This window comes from Ursus maritimus, unplaced genomic scaffold (assembly GCF_017311325.1).
Source record: "Ursus maritimus isolate PB19 unplaced genomic scaffold, ASM1731132v1 scaffold_12, whole genome shotgun sequence".
In the NCBI taxonomy this organism is placed as follows: Eukaryota; Metazoa; Chordata; class Mammalia; order Carnivora; family Ursidae; genus Ursus; species Ursus maritimus.
In genome coordinates this window covers 70,795,737-70,821,938 of record NW_024423564.1, presented here as the reverse complement: position 1 = coordinate 70,821,938, position 26,202 = coordinate 70,795,737, and the positions used below count along the sequence as shown (strand labels likewise).

General features: G+C 37.4%; 1 protein-coding gene across 2 annotated transcripts in view; it reads right to left on the bottom strand.

The window, feature by feature from the left end:
• FOXJ3 (forkhead box J3) overlaps positions 1-26,202 on the bottom strand; it is a 141,137-nt gene that overhangs the window by 91,727 nt on the left and 23,208 nt on the right. For both annotated transcript variants that reach the window (XM_040627437.1, XM_040627438.1), the window contains exon 3: positions 3,418-3,742. In XM_040627437.1, coding sequence (XP_040483371.1) covers positions 3,418-3,742 — 325 coding nt within the window. The remainder of the gene's footprint in view (positions 1-3,417; positions 3,743-26,202) is intronic.

Genomic DNA, 26,202 nt, shown 5'->3' with positions numbered 1-26,202 from the left:
TCATATATTCATGGAATCTCTGCATTCTGTCTCTATCCCAAATCTTAACTGCTCTCTACCAAGAACCCCTATAAGCAACTATTTCCTAAGAGTGTTTGTTATTAAAACAAACAAACAAAAAAAAAAACCGCCCTAAATCTTGTCTTCAAAATAGAGCTCAATTACACTTCCTCCATAGTTTTCTATTGATTCGCCCCTTCCTGTACTCTCCTAGCATTCAGTCTTCTTGCCACTCACTTTAGAATCTCATCACACTTCCTATAAGCTCTTCTAAATTCTCACAGCACTTAATAACTTCACCCTTCATTTAACACTCTTTACAAAGTCATATATATACTGGACATTATGGCTTACACATACTAGGTGTGCCCAATTAGACAGTCCATCATAGCACAGCACTCACTCTGTACTTCTCCATTACAGAGTTGTTTACATAACATTATAATTACTTGTTTATGCATATCCCCCTTATCCAATAAAGATTTAAGCTTCCTTAGGGGCCATGTGCTAAGTTTCTTAGTACTGCCAAAGCCAAACATACTGCTTACAAGAGTACACAGTAAGTAAATCCTTTTTGAATTAATAAATGAAAGACTAACTTAGTTGAAAACAAGAGGATATGATCTAAACCAGAGATTGGAAATTTGTGGTCCATAGAATGAACTCAGCCAACAGACTTATGGTTGTCCTGCACTGTATTTAAGAAAACTGGAATTAACACATAAAAATTGGGAAATGGCACACAAAATCCAGATTTCTGAATTTTCTGGGGGCCAGGGGGGAGATTGTAAGATCTGCCATATGCCCTAAAACGCTACAAGCGCCTAGAGCACAGCTGCTCTATATTAGACATGCACTCTTCAGTTAGTCATCTTTTTTGCTTTACTCATTTATGTCACCTGGCTGGTCCTTGCAAATATGTAAGTTTATAATCGATGATACTGACCCATGAATCCCTGATGGGCTTTCTAAGCGACTTATTCAAATTTGGGGGATTTCTAGTCCCTAGCCACCACATGTTTTTCCAATGCTAAATAGGTTTATCAAAATCTATTAGCCTTCCCTCATCCTAAATCTTGACAAAAGGACTCTACTGAATAGTAGTGCCTAGTGGTAAAGCCAGAACACACAGCTTAGATGGATCACTACTACTTGGTTAGAATGATGCTTTTTTTCGGGGGGGGGCCTGGGTGGCACAGCGGTTAAGCGTCTGCCTTCGGCTCAGGGCGTGATCCCAGCGTTCCGGGATCGAGCCCCACATCAGGCTTCTCCGCTATGAGCCTGCTTCTTCCTCTCCCACTCCCCCTGCTTGTGTTCCCTCTTTCGCTGGCTGTCTCTATCTTTGTCAAATAAATAAATAAAATCTTAAAAAAAAAAAAAAAGAATGATGCTTTTTTTGATTCATGGATCAAATTTTATTATGTACTTCCTCCAACGAAATACTGTTAGATTCTTATTCAAATTATACTGTTAATAACTGCTTCTCATACTGAGTCGGCCAGTTAAGGGACAGTTCATCTTGGCAAATTAAATTCAATTAATATTTATACAGCTTATCTCTCTGCCTGCCTCTCCCACTGCTTGTGCTCTCTTTCAATCTCTCACTCTCTGACAAATAAATAAATAAAATCTTTTAGAAAAAAAATTCCTTCCCTTGAGACACCTGACTATCTGACATGGTGTGTAGCGCATCATCGGTACATAATAAGTCAGTAAATATCTTTAATAAACCTAGACAAAAAAGACAAAGGCGTTGAGACCGGAAGGCTTAAGGAGAAACAAGAGTACTACCATCTAAAGCTTTCTAAAACCCTTCTTCCATGTGCACATACACACACCCTACATAGCATACAACTGGGTAATTCCCACATGGGAATATAAACATAACATGTGCAGACACAAAAGAAAGTTAAGTTGAATTATGTGTTGTAGAAACATAAATTAGGTAGGAAAGCAATCTGATGGTTCATCAAACAGCTTAGATGAGGAACTAGGGCTTCTTAAAGATCTGGTTGATTCTAGGGCTGGAAAGGAATGCTACAAGATGAGCCTGGAACACCTTGTTGTGCCAGAAAGTTAAAAAGTGCTGAACAAACAAAGTAACAGGGCAAAAGGGTACAGGAGCCAACTTGTAAGAGCTCCTGATAGCCAAAGCTGCAACAGTCTGATTAACAAATAATGACAGCACAAAGAATATATGTCCATGAGTGCATACAACACAAATAAATGACTGAATAAGTGAATAAAAGGAGAAGAATTAGTCTTCCATATAAAAGAAACCCAATTAACAGAGAAGTAATGAAGGAAAAGAAAAAAAATCACCACTAGAAAACAGTAAAACTGCTATACAAATGCTAAAATTAATGCGCACAAGTTTAAGAACAGGGTAATTGCATACCCTCAAAGTAGCTCCCCAAAACATTTTATAATTTACAAAGCGATAAACAGTAAGTTTATTATAGAGAAACCTGGAAGACATCACCTTAACCAAAGAACCAGGTTAACACTACCAGTTTTAAGACATACTAACATCAAGTACCTCTTGATATGACATGCAGAGACAGGCACATTACCTCTGCACTGTCCTTCCCCAAAATGCATTACCTCAGTCTAACCATGAGAAAATAGCAGACAGACCCAAACTATAAAACATACTATACAATACCATTCTACAAAATACTCCACAAAAACCTGACAAGTACTCTTCAAAAAGTGTCAAGGTCATAAAAGACAAGAAAAGACTGAGGAACTACTATAAATGAGAGGAGACTAAGAACACATGATGTATGGATGTATGGATGTAATGTGGGATCCTGGACTGGATCCTGACACTAGAAAACAAACTAATCTGAATGAAGTCTGTAATTTACTTAGTAGTTAACAGTACTACTTACTCAAAAGTACTGTACTAACATTAATTTCTCAGTTTTTATCACTGTACTATGCTTATATAAGATGTTAACATAGAGGAATGAATGAAGGACATATGGGAACACTTTGCACTATATAACTCTTCTATAAATCTAAAATTCTTTCAAAATAAACATTAAAAATAAATCTGAGATGATGAAAACAATACTAGCTGCAGTACTTTTTTTTTAACCAAAGACTATTAACTTACCTGAACTGTAGGTATTATTTTCCAGTGAATGCTATATTATCTCGGTTCTTATCTTATGCTTTATCAGTCACGTAACATAATAAAGCTTTAACAAATTGGTATTCTACCAAAAATAAAGTTAATCACTTAATAAAAAAACATTTAATTTCCTTTTCTGACATCTTAAAAATGACTAATAATCAGAATTTCACTTTTTAATTATAGAAGCCCCCACAAAACTTTATCTTCAATAGAAGCTAATATTATTGTTTATAGCATAAAAATAAAAATTTAAATGAATTTAAATAAATCCTTACCTTCCAACCACTGCCAGCCTCTCTATAATATGGGAAGTTATCACAAATCCACTGGTAAATCTCACTTAGAGTCATTTTCTTTTTGGGCGAGCTATTAATTGCAAATGTAATAAGGCTGGCATAACTGTATGGAGGTTTCCCATCTTTGTGCTGCTGGACTTCTTCCTGGTCCAGTGTTGTATTTGGGTCAAGGAGTGCATTCTTCTTGGAAATTCCTGTTCCGTGTGCATTCTGTGTAGCATCAGATTTTTGGATGGCTGCTCTCATGGTGAGCTGTGGTAACCAGTCCATAGATGTTAGGCTGCTCTCCAGTTCAGATGTCATCCTGAAGGTAAATAGACTCCTTAGTCAATATCAAGGAAAGAACCCCTGCTTCTCAAAATATCCAATATTCACAAATCTAGGAGTTCCAAAGTGAGGGAAAGCCTGAGTTAAATCTGGAGGAAAAAGATTGAGTATATTAATGACCAAACCAAGTATTTAAGGGCTCAACATTTCCAATCGTTTTTCTTAATTTTTCCTCTCCCAAAAACAACAAATTTGGTTTTAAAATGTTTAAGATATAGAACAATACGTACACACAAAGTGATCCCAATGCCAATGTTTCTAAAAAAGACTGTCACTTTAAATAGGGCAACAGGATCATAGTATGAAAAATAAGTCTGCAGTCCAACTCTTTACTCACCAACACCACAGGCCCTTTAAAACCTTAAGACTGGCATTTCTTTTACACAAATTTTATAGGAGTCATAGAAACAAAAGAATACCCAAAGTAAAGAGGTCAGAGAAGTGATTGAGAAACAGGCACAGGAATTTGCAAGGAGGAAAGAAGGTAGAGCTGAGCAGGTGGGAGGTAGGAAAAGCAAGCAGGGTAGACAAGAATAGTAAGTAGACAAGCTAGCTGGGGGAGCTGACCGAAAAGAGGAATGCAAACTCAAGGACACTGATGAACAAGAGAAGAGGAGGATAGGCAGCGCCCAGGCAGTTAAAAAAATTTAAAAAATAAAAAACCCACAAAAGTCAAGGAACAAGCTTAAGAAAACTAAAGATCTGGGAGTGTAGGATAGACGAGATTAAATCATATAAATGGATAGCAAGAAGCATTAAAAACTCAGGGTAGGCTAATACAAACATCTAGTGACCTGGATTCTGTAATGTATTTCTCTCCAAGCCTGAAAAACTCAGACCATTACAACCCAAAGAAAGAAAAAAGAAAAACAAAATCTGCCAGGTTAACACATATTCTGGAGAAGGGAAAAGCTGGTCAAAGAATTGAAGATAAAAATATAGAAGCAAAGCTTGACACTTCACACTGGAATTGCTAACTTTCAGCTATAAACCTTTCTACCACGGGATCAAAGAAACAGGAATAATGACCCTGACAATAGAGCAGAGAAGAATAAAAGACTTCTAAGTGATATCAAAATAATGAGAAAAAAGAAAACAAGAAACCTAAAGGTACCTCAGTAAAAAAAAATTTGTGGCAAATAAAATCCAATATAGGCCCTCATCTCAAATGGCTGCAGGCAAAGAGCAGCCTGGAATTCGTGCTTAGGATATGAACTTCTGGGAGGCAATACAGAACTGATAAAGAACATAGGGTCTCAAGTCAGGCAGATCAGAGTTCAAATACTAATTCTACTAGTTACTAGCTGCAGGAAATGAAAATGTTAATTAATATATCTAAGCTCCAGCATTTTCTAGGGATGCTTGGGTGGCTCAGTTGGTTAAGCGTCTGCCTTCAGCACAGGTCATGATCCCAGGGTCCTGGGATCGAGTCCCACATCAGGCTCCTTGCTCAGCAGGGAGCCTGTTTCTCCCTCTGCCTGCTGCTCCCCCTGCTTGTGTGCGCGCGCTCTCTCTCTCTCTGACAAATAAACAAATAAAATATTTTAAAATAAATAAATTCTAGCTTTCTCATCTGCAAAATGAAACAAGAATAGTTCCTACAGTTAAAATATTACTTTGAGGGGGCACCTGGGTGGCTCAGTCAGCTAAGCATCTGACTTCACCTCAGGTCATGATCTCAGTCAGGGTCAGGGGATCGAGCCCTGCATCAGGCTCTCTGCTCAGCGGGGAGTCTGCTTCTCCCTCTCCCTGTCCCCTCGCTCCGCCGCCCGCCACTGGAGCACGCTCACTCTAGCACACACTCTCTCTCAGATAAATTATTTTAAAAATTAAAATATTACTCTGAGAATTAAATGTGGTAGCATATACACAGAAGAAACATCCGTTAAGTATTAGTTAATAATATTACTCTAGGATTATCTGGCAACGGTACCCATGTTCTATAAAGTAAACCAGATTAAGCAACAGCAATTACAAATCAAGAGACAGCCATAAGGATTCTATCAGCACTGCCGCAGAGTCCTATCATCTTGCTCTTAGACATTTTGATCCACAGTTTTACCTTTTTCACTTTCTCAAACTCTCTCCAGACCTACTGCATATATTCCTCTGAAATCTGAACTTAAAATTCTCTATATATATACAGTACCTTCAGAGATCAAACAAAACAAAAAAACAAAAACAAAAAAACCTTAACCATCTAGCATTATATGAAATGCTTGTTGCTAGCATGAAATAAGTTACAGGAACTTAGGAATAAAGAAAACAATGTAGGGGCGCCTGGGTGGCTCAGTCAGTTAAGAGGCTGCCTTCGACTCAGGTCATGATCCCAAGGTCCTGGGATCCAGGCCTGCGTCAGCTCCTTGCTCAGCAGGGAACCTGCTTCTCCCCACCCCATCTGCCCCCCCCTCCGCCACTCATGTTTTCTCCCTCTCTCTCAAATAACATATTTCTTAAAAATTGAAGAAAATAATGTAATTTAGACATCACAGGTTGTCACATGAGTGGGCAAAGTACCCTAGAGATCAGAGACCAATCGCTTCAATCTAAAGATGAAAAACTAAGGTCTACTGAAGTTAAAGACTTCACCAAATTCACAAAGTAGTTAACAGAAGTAAAATCAGAGCCCAGGTCTCCCAATGTTCAATCCAGTAGTTTTTCTACCATACCTCATCTGTAAAATGAGCATAGTAGTACCCACTCACTGATGAAAAGTACTGAGAACAGTGACTGGCAAATAGTAAACATTCAAAAAATGTTAGCTACTGGTGGTGGTGGTTATGCTAACAGTAGTTGTTGCTATCACTATTCATATTTCATTCTATAAACATTGGCAATTATTATACCATGTTGTCATCCTTTTTTTTTTTTTTTTAAGATTATTTATTTATTTATTTGACAGAGATAGAGACAGCCAGTGAGAGAGGGAACACAAGCAGGGGGAGTGGGAGAGGAAGAAGCAGGCTCATAGAGGAGGAGCCTGACGTGGGGCTCGAACCCGGAATGCCGGGATCACGCCCTGAGCTGAAGGCAGACGCTTTAACCACTGTGCCACCCAGGCGCCCCACCATGTTGTCATCCTATTTGCTTCAATTAAGGCTCCACTAACTCCCAAAGGAGCCAGTAACATACATTTTCTAAGTTAATATAAATGCACGTTCCAACCTGGAATATAATTGATATTGCAGATGCCCCCCTATTGAGAACCATCTTTAACTTCTGCTTCCTTCCACCAATGCCACTAATTGAAACTTTATGAGAGCCTCAGTAATATAATGTAAATATATAATAAGTACTTAATATATGTTATATCAGTTAAGAATTTATAATTACACATGTACAGGGCTGTTAAGAGTAAAACTTTGTACACATGTGCACACACACAAAGTATGATAAAATTCCTGTCCTGTAGTCCAATTAGGAAGGTCAAACATAAGGAAGAACTGAAGAAAAGAAGGCTGAGCTCTGGGTGCTGCTAACAGTACAAAAAAGAGAGAGGACAACATGGACTGCAGCCTTCAGAGGCAGAGAAGGAAGAACTTCAGCTAAGAATTGAAGAAAGTAAAGACCTCAACAGGCTAGAAAGAAAATGGTCCCTAGTCATCAAAGACACCATGAGTAAGAATCACTCCACTGCTGTGCTTTTCTTCATCGGTTCTGCTAGATCAAATCTGAACTAACTATAAAATATGTCTTAAATTTAAACTCTGAAAAGTGGGGCTTCTGTTTGCTATTTACTAAATTTTATATATTCTTGGTAATAAGGTAAAGTGCTTCCATTGTTGGTGTGTCACCTGGTTGCCAGAGCAGTTCTCCATTAAGCACGAAGAACACAAAAAACAACCATTAGATATGACTAGATCATCAGTAACTTTAGAAAGAAACCTCTTAATGGAATGGTGATGACAGAAGTCCACTTGTGTAAGAGAACAGATGGTGGTAAATTTAAAAACAGCATGGGAGGCTCTGAAGAATCTGGTTATGGAAATCTGGTTAAGAAATGTCAGGCCCTCGTTACCTCACCTCATTCCAAAAGCTTCCTAACTGGCCTCCTAGCCTCTGATTTCTTACCACTCCTCTCTGCTAATCACCTCCAGAGTCCATGCATACACCCCAAGAGAAATCTGTCGGCACTGTTTTCTTGTCATTGTGCCCCAAAACTTTCAATGGTTCCCTTTCTCCTATAATACTAAATTGAAACCCATTTTCAACTACTTTAGTTTTTATTAATCTTTTATTAATCCTTCTCTAAATTCCTGGAACAATTATAACCTCAATTTGGCATTTACCATGCTGTTTCATATGTATAATTGCATCATACGCCTAAGCTTACTACCCTCACTCCCTCTTCCCCCACCTCCCCATTGAGAACAGTGACCATACAATTAATACTTCAGATGCTACCTAACACCATGCCAGGTACATGTTACCTGAAAAATAACACAGTTATTTGGATTAAAAACATTCCTTTCTGGAATGTCTTTTCCTTCTAATACTGCCTAGCTAGCTTCTACTTTTTTTTCAAGACTCAGATCAAACAACCTCCCCCTCCAGAAAACCTTGTCAATCCACTCTTATCTTCCATCTCCTAAACTGAACTATATCCTATTCCCAGAGTAGCATATAAACACCTCTAACCTCGGACTTATACAGGATTATAACTATCTTTATCGGTCTCCCCAGAGACCATGAGCTCTTTGGAAGAAGGAATTTTCTTATTCTTTTCTCTCTCTCCAATACCTACAAACATGATAAGCGAAGGGTCAATAAATAATGGTTAAATGATTGAAACAGTTACTAACCATGAAGGTGTGGGTGTGATCCTTCCCAAACAAATGAAACCATACACACTGACAAGCTAAAAGGAAGAGGCCAAAGAGAAAAAGACTCAAAAGCATGAGGTAAGGATAATCACAGGATTGAAGTCCTTTATGAATTAGAAAAAAGTATGACTCAGACTGACAAGTAGCACACACAGGAACAGAGACCGTTTCGGAACAGCAGAGAAAAATGGGAAGATAGAAGCAAAGATAAAAAGATAATGTTACTTATGAGAGAAAGCAGGGCATGGAAAACATGTCTTAAATCTATGATGATATCTACTGCTAAAAAAAAGTTTCGTGAGGAATCTTCTCTGCATAACATGAAAATGTAAACAGCATCAAGATATAAAAACTCAACATTAAGTCGTGAGATGGGGAGGCGGTGGGAGCTCTAATCCCACTTTATGAAACAGTGCCACTGATAGGATCCTAAATAAACTTTCCAGGTACTTTAACACATTGCTTGGCCTCCCTCTGCAACCTCCCTAATTCCCAACGAGTAACCGAGGATCACTCAGAAAATTTTCAAGTTATCAAAACCGGTGGAAATGGGTAGAGATATTGTTGGCTTCCTAAATAAAGGTAAGAAGACATCAAAGAAAGTAAGAATAATGAGGATAATGATGTCGTGAACTAGATATTCCTGAATCCTCCAACTCTATTCCTGGTACTTGGCATTTCATCTTAAAAGACTTAAGAAAAATCACAAGAAAGATTCATCATAAGACTCTTAAGAAAAACTGAGCAACTGAAAACTCAAAAAGAAATCCTTATAATTACTACAGCAGTAATTCTGATCACATGCATCTCAAGGAATACACACACACACACACACACACACACACACACACACACTTTTTTTTGGAGAGGGAGAGGAGAGGAGCAGAGGAAGAGAAGGATGTTAGGCAGGCTCCACACCCAGTGCGAGACCAGAGACCAACACAGGGCTCCATCTCACATGACCTGAGCCAAAACAAAGAGTCCGACACTTAACCAACTGAGCCACCCAGGTGCCCCTATATATATACTTTTTTAAATATATAATTCCCGTTACAGAATCTTAGCACCCAAGGCAACCAGAAGCAAGGTCTACGGCAGAAACCACTAACTGCCACCTACCATCTGTTTTTACCTTCTTCCTGAGGAATACAATCTCAATTTCATTCTGAATGGCATTGTGCCTCTTGCCATTCCTGCTCTCTGAAGACACACAATAGCTACTGCTCCAGCGTCATCTTGGATAATAAGGTGATCTTTGAAAATGGAAGCCATACACCGAGGATATAGAAGAGAAGGAATCTGGGTTCCTGAGTTTTTTGTGAAACAATTGTGAAGCTGCCATCCAAGCCCTGAACTGCCTACCTTCCAGACTTCTTATGTGTTTAACTACCATAAACAGATATCACCAGTGGATCAACGCAATTCTTAACAAACATGAAATCTGGATAGGGAAGTGGGGTGATACAAGTAAGAGAGGTGATATAAGTAAGAGAACCTCCAAGAGGAGTTGATGAGGCAAACATTAACTCTGATATTGCAGGTTAGAAAACTGATGACTTCCTTAAAGAGTGACAAAGGATTTGGTCAAATCTGGCCATCTACGGAAGTTAAGAGAATAAACCATATGCCAACTAAGGCTATGGCAAGGAGAGAAATACAGAAAAAATTAAGAATGTTGGCATGCGTTGGCTCCTTCTTGTCACTTAAAGTTCGAGAGAGAAATAAACTTCAATTAGAGTTGCAAGCAGAGGAGAAAAATGCAGATTTGCTAAGAGCAGTAACTCCCTGACTATGGCCTGCAATTTAAGCTAACAGTCCTATAATTTAAAGCCTGAAAAAACACCAACTGCTTCTCAAGTAGCAAACTAAAATAACTGAATGGTAGCTGCAAAACTGCAGCCCTGGCAGTAGAGAAGACTGGTACCTTGCCACACAAAAGCAATGTCGTAAGGGTATTGTCTTCGCACCCAAGATTTCCACCATTGTTTCAAATGGCCGCATCAGAACCATCTTTCCCTCAGAAGCCAGAAGAGGTCAATGAACTTGGATGGGGAAAAATACTCTTTATTTCCACTAACTTGTAACTGAAATTTAGCATTTCCTTTAATTATGAAATTAGACAACAAATCGTAGTATCTTTAACAGTACTTGTGACTTTGCCACCAATAAAAATCCCACATGTATTCTTCTCACGTGCTAATGTTGCAGAATCTCAACTTTTAAACTTAACTACTTAAAAATTATGCTAGTGTAGACTTGCCATGAGATCTTGTATTTAATGTTAAAAGCACACATTACTAGGTTTCAAAGTTAATATTTTGCTAACCATATTTCAATATAATTGGTTTCCTTTGTAATCCTAAGTACTTTATTTTGTGAATTTTGAGACACTATTCTCAGACGGATCCACAGGTTTCACCTGACTGTTGAAGGGGTTACAAGGCACCAAAACAAGACTGGAAATTCCTGGGGTAAACAGAGCACAAAGGGCACAGTCTTCACACTGAAAAATTCTGTCTGGGAAGGCACTGTGGATCAAAGCAGCAAAAAGTCTAGAAACTAAGTATTTTAAGATAATTGTATGGGAGGTGGGGGGAGAGAAAGAGACTAGACTGCAAAAGCCTCTTAAGTTTCCAAAATTAATACCCAAGCTCATCAACCAGAGGCTATAAAAGCTGTACATTTCCCAGAAAGGGCATCTTCACTAATATTCATCTCAGATGTGGCCATGGAAGATAATGGACAAGGTAGGACCTTTCAGAAGGCACAGGAGACAATGGAGGCCCTACCAAAGAGCAAAATCAAGGAACTTATTACACTGTCAAGAAGTCACTCTCACTCCTACCAAGATTTTATAATGCACTAATGACTACTGAGTGTTTCCCATTATCCCCCTTTCTGAATAATACCTTTTATTGCTGTTATCCTAATTCCTTCTCCACCAGTATATATTAGGTAGAATTCCTTCTCCACCATCTTTTATAGTTTATAGATCTTTGAACAGCAAGAAGCCACACCAAGATCTGATGAAAGAGACTGCACCTAAAGAGCTTAGATTTTCAGCTAATTATAATGACTGGAAGAAACTCTGGGTTGTCTCCCTTGGGAAAAGAGCAAGTAAGTTCAACAGATAGGAAAGAATACATGTGAATACTGGTGTACCCATAGGGGGAAACTGTGGTGGAAACCTAAAAAGAAATAAAATTATCTACTACAGACTGGCTTTATATTTTATAACCATATGACATAAAATAAAATTTTAACTTATAAATGAAGTAATAATTTAAGCTATTTCCAAGCAAAAGTAACTGGTATTACTTTAGTTTTCATATACCAGCAAAATCAAAGTTTCTACTCTAAGCTCAATTTCAGCAAAATTAACAGCATCCTACATTGGAAAAGATACAACTTAGTAATTAAGAACACAGGCTCTTGAGCAAGTCTACCTGGATTAGAATCCAAACTCTTCCACTTTAAACTATATGACCTTACAGAAGTAAATTAACCTCTTTATGTCTTAGTTCCCTCATTTGTAAGATGAAGATAAAAACAGTACCCAACCCAAAGGATTGCTGTGAGGATTAAATGAGTTAATGCATACAAAGCACTAAGAATAGTTTCTAACACACAGTCAATAATTTTATTATCAAATTCATACTGTTCAGAACTTTCTAAATTTTATTTCATTTTTTAAAAAGATTTTATGTAATCTCTACACCCAATGTGGGGCTGAAACTCAACCAAGATCAAGAGTTGCACACTCCACCAAATGAGCCAGCCAGGCACCACAGAATTTTCTAAATTTTAAATGGCTGTCACTCTTACTCAGTGGTTTTAGACTTACATGTCCTAAATGACACAACAATCGTTGAGCAGCCTCAATGGAAATGAGCCTCTCATATTTACTCTAAAGTGACCCAGATGGATTAGGTTTTAAAATTTTGTTTGTAGACTATATATGAGAATTGAGAACATACTTTTCCCCAGTAGAAATAAAATGATATGATGATGATTCCCGAAGCAGCCCACAAAATCCTATTTATTCCATAAAGGAATTCTAAGTCAACAGTTCTTGAGTATAAAAGCCCAGTTGGGTATCTTGCAAGCAGAGAGACAAAGGAGTAACAGCGAAATAAAAGAAATAAGCTTTTCCATTTTCCTGGTGCAAGACCAGCTTAATCCTGACAAAATTTCAATATGGTTTCTATCTGGCATACTTCTAACTACTCTCTATACCCTAGTTCTCCCCATCTCACATGCCCTAAGCCTCTAATATTGGCCCCCAATGTATTATAAACTCCAAAATTACTTGCTCTTCTCTTCCAGTAAAAACTCCCACCTTTCCAAAACAGTTGATCTCTGCTCCATTTAGGAGAAAAATGGACAGTATCAAACTAATCTCCACAAAGGTATGACTAACTGAGCCTTTAGACTTCCTATAAGCAATGACCTTTTTTAAAAATAAGCTGAAGGGGCGCCTGGGTGGCACAGCGGTTAGGCACCTGCCTTCGGCTCAGGGCATGATCCCGGCGTTCTGGGATCGAGCCCCACATCAGGCTCCTCTGCTATGAGCCTGCTTCTTCCTCTCCCACTCCCCCTGCTTGTGTTCCCTCTCTCGCTGGCTGTCTCTATCTCTGTCGAATAAATAAATAAAATCTTAAAAAAAAAAATAAAAAAAATAAAAATAAGCTGAAAAATCCTCAAGGGTTTGAAGTGAAAATACAGGTGGAGGAATCATAATTTAGGAGAAGGAATCCAATACACAAATAGTAGGTGACTCTTCAAACCTCTTGACTTTCACAACTTCTCTTCCCCCCCTAAAATTCCAAGAATATTCTCAACACAGCTAATGCAAAAATGTATGCGATTTAGTGAGACAACTGTCATTTGTAAAACTACTGTGATTTCAGAGTTATTTACCATAAAGTAAGAGATGAAAAAGAACCTCATTTGGTCATTTTTTAAAGTCCTGGTATTACCTATTTTGGAGACTAATAATATTCTTTAAGATCTTCAAGGGAAGAAAAGTTCACAACTTAATCTGTTCTAAGGTATGTAACTCTAAGGTATGTGGGATTTTTTTTAAAAAAGGTTTAACTTGGGGCGCCTGGGTAGTTCAGTCGCTGAGCGTCTGCCTTTGGCTCAGGGTGTGATCCCTGGGTCCTGGGATCAAGCCCCGCATCGGGCTCCCTGCTCCTCTGGGAGCCTGCTTCTTCCTCTCCTACTCCCCCTGCTTGTGTTCCCTCTCTCACTGGCTGTCTCTCTCTCTGTCAAATAAATAAAATCTTAAAAAAAAAAAAAATTTAAAAGTTTTAACTGACTAACCTAGATCTCCCTTGCTACAGAGAAGAAAATTTCTTTAAATTCTCTCTTGGAAAATGAGAACTGGTCAGAGTTCTATTCATAATGATGCTTCACATATTTTACAATATTAACACAACCTGGGTTCCTTTTTCTGAAGTTTAAAGTCCAGAACTTCTCCAATAGGATCTGAATTTGGAACCCTAATACATTTATTGTTCTTCTCTAGATTCTAAATAACTCCACATATTATCTTAAATTCATAAAACTGTATTCTAGGGGCGCCTGGGTGGTGCAGTCGTTAAGCATCTGCCTTCGGCTCAGGGCGTGATCCCAGCGTTCTGGGATCGAGCCCCACATCAGGCTCCTCCGCTAGGAGCCTGCTTCTTCCTCTCCCACTCCCCCTGCTTGTGTTCCGTCTCTCGCTAGCTGTCTCTGTCAAATAAATAAATAAAATCTTTAAAAAATAAAAAATAAATAATAAAACTGTATTCTAAATTCATACAAGCCATGCTCATAGTTAGACTCCATTCAGGGTACAAACTTAGGGATCACGTGGTCAAAAGATATTTTCACACTATATGTGTAATTCTCATCTTAGGTATCTTTTGCTCCATAATGTAGGAAGGAAAAATAAACATTTCTGGACATTAACCATGGTCTCAACTATATTCTGTCATCAAGTAAATACTGTATTTTGCATTTAAATCTCACCTACTGGAATTTGTCTCTGAGTAGCTGGAAAGACTGATGAACACTAGTCCCTTTAACAAAAGAACATTCAAAGCCATCTTTGTAGCTGTTATTTAAAAACCCACATGGGGGGGGGGGGGTGCCTGGGTAAGCACAGTCGTTAAGCGTCTGCCTTCGGCTCAGGGCGTGATCCCGGCATTCCGGGATCGAGATGGAGTCCCACATCAGGCTCCTCTGCTGGGAGCCTGCTTCTTCCTCTCCCACTCCCCTGCTGTGTTCCCTCTCTCGCTGGCTGTCTGTCACATAAATAAATAAAATCTTAAAAAAAAAAAAAAACCACACAGGGGCACCTGGGTGGCTCAGTCAGTTAAGCGTCTGATTCTTGATTTTGGCTCAGGGTCCTGGATCGAGCCCCGTGTTGGGCTCTGTGCTGCTGAGCTTTGAGCCTGCTTAGGATTCTCTCTCCCTCCCTCTGCCCCTCCTCCGCTTGTGTGCACCTGTGCGGGGGCTTGCTCTCTTAAAAAAAAAAAAAAAAGTTAAAAACCCCGGGGCTCCTGGGTGGCTTGGTCTGTTAAACGTTTGCCTTCGGCTCAGGTCATGACCCCAGGGTTCTGGGATCAAGCGCCACATTGGGCTCCCTGCTCATCACGGAGTCTGCTCCTCCCTCTCCCCCTGCCTGTGCTTTCTCTTTGGCTCACTCTCAAATAAATAAATAAAATACTAAAAAAAAAAAAAAAAAAAAAAAAAAAAAAAGGCTAAAAACCCAGACGGAATCTGCTATCAATACTCCTTATACTTAGTTTAAAATACATGGTTTGTCCTATCTCATTAAAGTGTTTATCCTAACCTCTCTATAACCATACTGCTTCAACTCACTATACATTATACCAGTAGTATGGCATCAGTGCTGGCAGACGCTAACATCGTGGAAGGTAATCCTGTCTTACCTTTCAGGTTAAGTATGATGCACAGAAAATGCTGAACAGCTTAAACTCCTATATGTGATGTCTAGGATTCAGTTGTCCTCAAAGTGTGGTCCAGACACCCTTTCAAGGAATCTTAAGGGTCAAAACAATTTCCGTAATAAGATGTTACCTGCCTTGGGGCGCCTGGGTGGCACAGCGGTTAAGCATCTGCCTTCGGCTCAGGGCGTGATCCCGGCGTGATGGGATCAAGCCCCACATCAGGCTCTTCTGCTATGAGCCTGCTTCTTCCTCTCCCACTCCCCCTGCTTGTGTTCCCTCTCTCGCTGGCTGTCTCTATCTCTGTCGAATAAATAAATAAAATCTTAAAAAAAAAAAAAAAAAGATGTTACCTGCCTTTTCCACTCTCATCCTCTGATAAGTGTTAAGTGGAGCTTTTCACATGCTATGTGATGGGTGTTATCACAACAGACTGAATGCAGAGGCAGAGATGAGAATCCAGCTGTCTCTATTAAATCAGTTTTTAAAATTTGCAAAAGTGTTGGGACACCTGGGTAGTTCAGTTGGTTAAGCATCTGCCTTCGGCTCAGGTCATGATCCCAGGGTCCTGGGATCAAGTCACACGTCAGGATCCTTGCTCAGCATGGAGCCTGCTTCTCCCTCTGCCTGCCACTCCCCTGCTTGTATGCTCTCTGGCAAATAAATAAAATCTTTAAAAAATAAAAAAAATTTAAAAAATTTTTTTAAATGTAAAGCAATGCCAATCTTCTAACTCACTTTGTTTTGTTTTGGAAAATATGTTTAATGTTTCACAAAACATATTGTCTATGTTAACGTACCATGGGTTTGCTGTCATTTCTATGTAAATTAATAAATATTTTAATTTTTTCTTAGTTTTAAGAAACACAATAAATTTTAATAGATGTAACATATAAACAAAAGCTCTTTGGATACTAAATAATTTTTGAGAGACCAAAAAATTTAAGAACCATGTTATAATAACTTACCAACTCAAAGATCACAGTTTCCAATATAGCACAATGTAATGAAAAGAGTAAGGACTTTTGAGTCACTGAAAAAGCTTGAATTCCACTTATCAAATGCATCCTTAGACAAGTCAAACAAACCTGTTTAAGTCTCACAGATTTGCTGTGAGTAGTAAATGACAAAATATATATGTATCACCCTAAAACAGAGTTAATGTCTGGCACACAGAGTAATGTCTGGGAACACAAATGACAACTATTAGACCCCTTAAAAAAAAAAATGACATGCTTGCTTGTTTTCTCCCTTGTCAATGAAGTCTCCATAGTGTAGAGCGTACAACAAAAATAGCTGAATTCAGTTCTACATCGTGGAACACCTGGGTGGCTCAGTTAAGTATCTGCCTTTCAAGGTCATGATCCCAGGATCCTGGGATCAACACCCCCGCCCCAATCAGGCTCTGTTTCTCCTCTCCCTCTACCTCCCACCCCCCAACTCGTGCTTGCTCTTTCTCACTCTCTCAGGTAAATAACGAAAGTCTTTAAAAATAAATCAATCAATCAATCAATCAATCAATCAATCAAAATGTTTGGTGTCATTTAAGTTTCCCTGGCCACAACAAGTAGGTAACATCAGGCCTTTCGTGAGGTGCACAGAATCTGAAAAGGCCAAAAATCAACCTCTAAATTTCCTTTAAGTCTTCTTAAGTAATTTGACATACAGCCATTTAACAATACGGAATGTCTATAATATGCATATATTTCTTGAGTTAGAGTTGTTCATAAATGCATTCTAATGTCTATTTTTAGATTCCTTGTTACAATTTCAAGAATGGCTGGGGCGCCTGGGTGGCACAGCGGTTAAGAGTCTGCCTTCGGCTCAGGGCGTGATCCCGGCGTGATGGGATCGAGCCCCACATCAGGCTCCTCCGCTATGAGCCTGCTTCTTCCTCTCCCACTCCCCCTGCTTGTGTTCCCTCTCTCGCTGGCTGTCTCTATCTCTGTCGAATAAATAAATAAAATCTTAAAAAAAAAAAAAAAAAGAATGGCTAGGTTAAAAGAAAAATTAGACTGAACTCAGTCTATTACACTAAACAAACTTTAGTTTTCCTAAGAAATGACCAAAAAATTTTAAAAGTGAGTGGAGAGGGAGGGGTCTGGGTGGAGAAGACACTCAATTCTAAACTTTAAAACAATAATCACTGAAAGAGAGAAAAACTACAGAACTATACCAGTCAAAGGCATATTCATTGAAGTAATTCCGAAAAGTGGGAAGGAGTTAAGCTAGAATCTTTGGGAATTTCACTGAGTCAACTGCCCATACTGTTGAAATCAAAATGAACAGACCTTCTCTTCTAACAGCACATCAATCATTATCAGCTTACATAATACATCAATACTGATTATCATCCCATGGTGTGAAAGGGTCTGAAAAGGACTAACTTCCATAGAAACCCCAGTGCTATTTAGGGTAGAACGTTTCCTAGTAAACTATAAAAAGCTTAAATTTAGTAGACCCTAAGGGAGTCTCTCTGCCTATAGATTTATCCTGCTTGTTCTACTATTGGCTCCCAAAGACATTTTTGTTTCTATTTTTTGTTTCTTGTCATCATCACTTCAAAGTTTCTCAGCTTTGCTGTCTTTAACACAGACTTTATCCTTTTTCTTCTCATCAAGCATAGCAACTTCTTCCACAAATCATCACAATCTTTTCTTAATGGAACGACCTATTGCCTCCCAAGTGCTCAATCAAGTTCTTTACCATCTTCTAAAAATTTACTTGGCAATTTGTAAATATGATTTTTCTTTACCTCAACTTTCAACCCACCATTAAGCATATATTGAATTATCAGGTTCTTTTCTCAACTTGAAGAGAAAAGAGTACTTACGACTACCAGATTTCAAGACTTACCGTAAAACTACAATAACCAAGACAAGTGGTTTTTAGTAAAAGGATAGACATATAAATCAACAGAACAGGGTCCAAAAATGGACCCACCCATATATGGTCAATTGATTTATTATTATTATTACTGAAGTATAGTTGACATACAATGTTACATGAGTTTTAGGTGTACAACATATTGAATCCACAATTCTATGTTATTCAATGCTCACCACTGTAAGTACAGTAAGTTGACCAGTAATAACATTACTACAATATTACTAACTTATTTCCTATGCTATACTTTTCATCTCCATGACTTATTTATTCTATAACTGGAATTCTATACTTCTTAATCCCCTTCATTTATTTTACTGGTCAACTGATTTTTAATAAAGGTGCCAAAACAAGTTAGGAAAGACTTTTCAAAAAATGATGCTGAAACAATTGGTTATCTGTATGACAAAAATATGAACAACATCCCTTATCTCACATACACAAAAACCTGCAAAGTGAACTACTGAAAGTAAAAGCTAAAACTATAAGACATCTAGAAGAAATCATGAGAGAAAACCTTTGTAACATTTGGTTAAGCAAATATTTCCCACATAAGACATGAAAAAAAAATCACAATTCATAAAATAAAACAATTGGTAAGTTGGACTTTATCAAAATTAAAAACTTCTGTTCTTCAAAAGACACCACTGGGAGAATGAAAAGACAAGCCACAGACTGGAAGAAAATACGAAGCATATATCTTAAAATATATAAAGCATATATCTTAAAATATATAAAAATACAAAGCATATATCTTCTCAAAACTTAATAAAAAACACCCAATTTTTTTAAATGGGCAAAAGACCTGAACAGATACATCAACAAGAAGATATATGATGGTAAAGAAGCACATGAAAAGATGCTCAAGATCATTAGTCATTAAAAAAAATCACAAATTAAAATTATACTGAGGTATCACTACATACCTACTAGAACTGTGCTCAAGTGTGCCAAAAATATGGAGTAACTAGAATTCTCACACACTGCTAGTGGGAATGTAAAACAGTACATCACTTTCAAAAACAGTTTGACAGTTTCTTAAAAAGTTAAACATAAATCTACCATATGATCCGATCATTTCATTCTCAAGTATTCACCCCAAATAAATCATATGTTCACAGAAAGACATACATATAAATGTTCATAGCATTTTTACTTGTAATAGCTAAAACTGGAGAACAATCCAAATATGCATCAACAAGTAAATGTTGTTGCACATATATCCAATGGAACAAAAAGGTACGAACTACTGATTCATGTAGTGACACCGGTGAATCTCAAGGTAATTATGCTAAATGAAAGAAGTCAGACAAATAAAAGAATACATACTGTACAGTTCCAGTTCTATACTTGAGAAAATGCAAACATACATTTAGGGGCAGAAAAGCAGATCAGTTGATATCTCCCAGAAAGTGACAAGAGGGAAGAATCACACAGCAACACCAGGAAACTTCTGAGAATGATGGATTATTGTGCTAGTAATTTTATGAGGGAGAACTTATCAAATCATACTATGTCAATTGCATCTCCATAAAGGTGCTTTTTTGAAGCTGTTTTAAGTGTGTGTGTGTGTGTGTGTGTGTGAGAGAGAGACAGAGAGAGAGATTTGGAAGTAGTTAGGATTTCTCAGCTAAGACATAAAAAGAAAAAAACAAAAGAAAAAAGAAACTGGAAACAAAAAATTTAAAACTTTTTTGCTCTAACAGAAAAATCATGTCCAGAATATTTAAAGAACTCTTACAAAGCAGTAAGACAACACTACCCAGTTTTAAAATGTGCAAAAGATTTCCGGGGATGTACTGTATGGTGACTAACATAATAAAAAATCATTAAAAAAAAAAAAAGATTTGAATAAAGACATACAGGTAGTCAACAAGAACATGAAAAGATGTACAACGTCATTAGTCAACAGGGAAAGACAAATTAAAATCACAGAGATACCACTCTATACGCATTAAAATGTTTAAATAAGTTCACTAAATCAAACCATAACACTTTTTTATTTTTCGGTATTATTTTATACCTTATACACTGTTGACAGGGCCAGATTTTATATTTAACTCCTCTTTTACTTTGCCAATATACCCAGGGATGCTTTGTATTCCCTACTACCGCTGATATTATTTCCCCCACATATATGAATTCATGACAACTCAAATTTCTCCACCATCTCCCCATAAAAAAAAGCTTTTGCCTATCATCATAAGATTTTTTTTTTCAATTTTAGAGAACATATTTCAGAACAAATCATTAGTTTTCTATCACGTCTTTCTAGTTTCCTGCATTGATATTTCCCTTTTATAATTATTTTTATATATCCTCAATTAAGTGAAATATTTTTGACATCCCTCATTTTTAAGAAAACACCCCAAATTATGATGAATACTAACAACCAAGAGGCAGAACTTCGTGATTAAGAGCATGGGCCCTGGAGCAAGGCCTACATTCGAATCCCAGCTCTGTCCCTTTATTCACTGCATGTCCTTCAGCTAAGCTTAACTTTTGTATCTCTACTTCCCCATTTACGAAATGAAGACAATAATGGCACCAAACTTATAGAGCTGTTGGAGGGATTTAATTAATATACTTTAAAATGCTTAAATAATGCCTGGTCTAGTAGTAAGAACACCATGAATGCTAGATATCAAAGTCAATATATTTAGTCACAAAAGTAACTTTCAGTTGTATGTCCTTAAGTCAATGACTAGTCAATGATACTCTTCAATACCTAATATTCAGAAATGGAAGGCCTAGGGCATTCAGTCATCTTAGATCAAAGATTAAATTACATTTAGGATGTTCTAAGCCAGCACTGTCCGACAGAACTTTCTGCAGCAATGGAAATGTATGGTGCTACCCAGTATGATAGCCATTAGCCATGTGTGGCTACTGAGCACTTAAAATATGGCTATTGTGACTAAGAAACTGATTTTTTTGTTTTTATTTTTAATTAATTTAAGTAGCCAAATAGTAGTTACTATATCAGACAGTAAAGCTTTACAAAGTAAGCCGGAAAAGTTCAAAATATGTTTAGAAAAGTTTCTATAATTGTCAAAATTAAGAGGGTTTCCCATTACTCTTTAATTGGAATATGCCACACCTAAACATACAAATTAATGGATTCTATCAATTCCCCCCAAAAGCTCAATAAACATGGTAACAATGTTGAACTATGGCATGATAATGCAAAAGCTATTTTTGCCACTGTGTGGGAGAGACCTAATAGCATAAAATTATGAATATAACAAACATGTAATATTCAATGTCAGCAACATTCTTAGCCTGAAGGCCAGTTGCAAACCTGAACACTGCTGGTAGATACTCTAGAATCTAAGAATTCAGAGTGAGGGGAAATAGAAGTGAGAAAACAAATCCCTATGTTCTTGAGCTGGCAGCAAAGGATACAAATCTGTCCTCTTTCATTCTAAAAATGATGATCCCTTTTGCTTTCTACTGCTGAAAAAGAGAAAAGAGGAAAAAACATGCCAGGTGATCTATGTGTATATTTTATCCCATGAATTCTAACAGACCAGTGAGGTAAGCATTAACAACCCTATTACAGCAAAATTGGGAAAAGTGAGGTAACTTTCCAAGATCATATGGGCAATATGCGGCAGAGATTTAAACCTCTATCTACCTAATTCTAAGACTATATACCAGAGCTGCCTTAACAATACCAAGCCTGTTACTAGAAACAAGGCAGCAGGAGGTCTTAAAATAAAACTACCCTTCTCTGGTCATTCTAAATAGCAGGGTCATCAATATCAAGAGAAGAGAAATGAGGAAACAGATGGACAGGAAATTCATCTGGGACACTAACACATGAGCTTCTCTGATGCTAAAATATCCCCATGTGTCTCTTAGTATATCCTAAACACACAGACTGGATCAATAAGAAAAGGCATCTTTAAGGGAGAAGCATTAACAGGGTCACCTGGGTGGCTCAGTCAGTTAAAAGGCCAACTTGATTTTGGCTTGGTCATGATATCAAGGTCGTGGGATAGAGCCCCATATTGGACTCTGTGCTCAGCAGGGAATCCGCTTGAGGATTCCCTCTCCCTCTGCCCCTCCCCCAGGTCACAGACTGCAAGGGGGGGCTCTCTCTAAAATAAAAAAAGATTTATTTAAGGGAGAAGCATAACAAAAAGGAAAAAGCAAGTGCAAAAAGGGATAAAAATAGAAAAACAACAACAAAAGGAAGAGATCTCAGGTAGAAGGTAGTGAGTGTCACCAGAAACTACTTATAGTCCTACTGATAACCCCCAGTGTCCCAGGATTTATATACATGTGAACTGTAAAATCAATCCTCTAACAAATATCAGGCAGTGCAGAAAGGGCCTCATCTGAACAAGTCTAAAGAAACATCAAATTTTATTTTGCTTTAATCAAACCAAATTATAACAACAGTCTATTGCTACAACATGTGAAAGAAGTAGGTTATACACACGTGTGTTTACTAGTCTACAAAAAGCAAAGGTTCAAGGAAAGTTTCTACTTTTTCGGTAAGATTTTGCTCTTACTGAATCTGTACATGGAAATAAAATACAGGTTACATCTCAGTATTCAAAAACATCTTATACCAACTCAGGAATCAAGCAGATTCTGCTAAATTTTTAAGATTCTATTGTTTGATAGAGACCATATCAATCATCATCTGAATTCTCATTCTTATTATCCAAAACTGAGGAACTGAACAAATGTAAAGGACTCACTATTCACTATCTAGACTCTTACTACCCAAATTCAGGATATGAATGCAATTGATTCAGATTGCAAGGAATATCTGTGAATCTTACATCAATTTTTAATATAAATTCACATGATTTACAAAATTAGGATTGTTTCTTTCAGCAACATGTAAGTATTCTACTAAAATCACATAAACACTGTATGCAAAACAGATGTGAAGAAACATCTTTTTATGCTCTACTTAGTAGTTTGTTGGAACAAGTTATTAAGTCTTTACCTCTCAGCTCCAAACTCCCTTCCCCACTTCCCAATCTGCCTTAATGATGCTGAAAACTGGAACTCTGCAAACCACATTTGTGATTTGCCAGGTGGTTTCCTATAAGACTCTGCCAAGAGGGAGCATTTAAAGATGGACTGAAACCCTGGAGAAGGAAAAAGATACTAGTGCCTTCCTGTCTATTCTTTGGGCTTCATAAGAGCATTACCCCAACAAAGAGTTCTTCACCCCCACAACAGGAGATCCTCCCTATTGTATTAGGGAATCCAGTTTATAGTTTTCCCAAGACTTGTGGAACTATCTTCATCATACCCCAGTGAAAGACACAAAGACCAGTCAATACCCATTCCTCAGGGGTCTGGGTCTCAAACCCATGGGACCCCTCTTTTGAGCTCAGACACCAGCACCAGCCAGGTAGTGCTTTCTCCTCAAAGGTCTGAGTTTTGGTTCTACAGGATCCTTTCTCCTAAGTCTCTAGGTTTTCCCTTTGATCTCTAAGCCATTGGGGCTGGTAGATGCTTCCTGAAGCGTCTCTCTCCACGATACTTAGTTTTTATTTTTATCTTTTCTGTTACCTACTTAACAACTTTATACACAGTTAATGATTCTGTTAGAATATCTCTGTTCAAACAAGTGGTGTGATTTCTGCCCCGACAGGATCCTGATTTAAAAAAAAAAAGTCTCATTATATAGAATATAATATTGTTACAGTAAGTTCTGCTAAAATTCAATGCTACCTATATTCACAAGCAAAGAAAAACAAAGTGTCAATTAAAAATACCTAGTTTAAATTAAAGAGTGTATCTTGCTATCGCTACAAAATCTTTTGCAATCATTCCTTTAAAGAAAATACGGGATGCCTTTTTCTATTTCACATAATATATCTACTGTTATAGAATTACATGATATAAAGACATTAACAATGGCTCTCTTTCTGTCTTTCCAAATTTTCTACAATAAACATATTACTTAATACATAAAATACAGCAAGTGCAATTTTAAAAATAATTCTAACATATTCAGATTAAATATCCAGTATCATCTACAAAAAACAATACTTGTTTGTTAGCCTAAATATTTAAGAGTGAAGGGGGGTTTAATCCGATTTAGTGACTACTCTATCCTACCCAACTTTTTAAATGTCACATACTTTCATCTCACCCCCACCTTCATTTACACATAAAATGTTCACTCCCACTCTTACCTATACCTACAAATCCCTACCTGCCTACCCATTTTCTCATTCCCAGACACACATATCCAGTTCTTCTCCACCAATTCATATACTTCCTATTTTCCATCTAGCCATGTTCTAGATATACAGATAGTATAACACAAGATACAGAGGTAGTACATACAAGAGAGGTATGGCAAACAAGCGTTTGTCAGTGGGTTTGAGTTAAAGAGTTCCAGCTCTATACCTATTTGGACAGTGTTGCTGGGGAGGCCATTTCTGGTTTGGGGAAGACTATGGAAAAGTAGACTAGATTTATTGTGTCTTTAAGTAATCCAGGTTTCTCCCCCACCACCACCATCAAAAAATAGTCATTCTTTTCTCCTTTTCCTTATATCAAACTCAATGCTTGCTCCCAGTTACAAAAAAAAAAAAAAAATGATGACAAACAATGGTTTTCTACCCACACATTTAAGAATAGGAACTCTCTGCTTTATAGACAGACTATACAGAATATTACAGAAATGAAAGATGTATATAAGGATACTAAATAACCCAACTCAGACACCACAAAGTACTAATTAAATGCTAAATGTATAGCTATATACACAAAAAATTTTGATCCTAGAATATTATGCACAGGAATTATAACACAGTGTTACAAATTATCAAATAACTTATGGTTCTTTTCTTTCATCATCCCTTCCAATTCTATAATAATTTCTACCAAGAACAAGTTAGATATACATTATTCCTAACCCAATGTCACATACAAGCTTAAACCTAAACATAAATACTCAAAGAGGTTTAAAATTTCAATGACTTTAGTATAGGATTATTTCAGCATATCCCACAACTAAAATATCTTTAAGGAAGTCTAATCAGTAGAAGATCAAAGTCTGCAAAATAGCCCGATGTAACCATATCCAAAGTTTTAAATATTCAAAATAAAAAAAGGGTAAAATGACTCTTCCCATCATACTGGGCAGTAATCACTATTAAGTCAATTAGTTCCACAGCAGCTTTGGAAATTAAATGATCATAGCCTTTTTTTTTTTTTTTTTTTTAAGGTTCTTTTCAGAGCTATATAGGTGTCCCTTGTTAGTTAGGGACAGAGGACACATGGACTCTAGCAAAGTAGAAAAGCAATCTCTCCATCTATTTCCACATTAAGCTAGAGATGCATTCTCAGGGAAAGAAGTGCCATAATGGCCCAGAGTAAAGCTTTTCTACTGAGGACAAAGGATAACCAGCCACGACCTGCTAAAAGTTCACGTATTTAAATATGCAAATTCATTTTTCTTCTATGTCATTCTAGAATTGCTTTCAAGCAATAGGATTCCTTGACTTCGCATTCATGGCTCTAACAACTTTCTATTCCTCCTCTCTCTCCTTCTGCCCTCCAAAACTGGGCAATCCCAACTCTCTTCATCACTTACTCTGTTCCAGCCATGTTGACTTCCTCATTGTTCCTCCAACACGTTAGGCAAGTTTCCTGCCTTATCAGTTCCTGGATTCCCTCTGCCTGGAATGCTCACATTCCACATATACAAAATGGAAGAATCCATCACTCTTTCAGGTTTTCAAATGTCACCATTTCAATAAAGCTTTCCTTGGCTAAAATAACACACA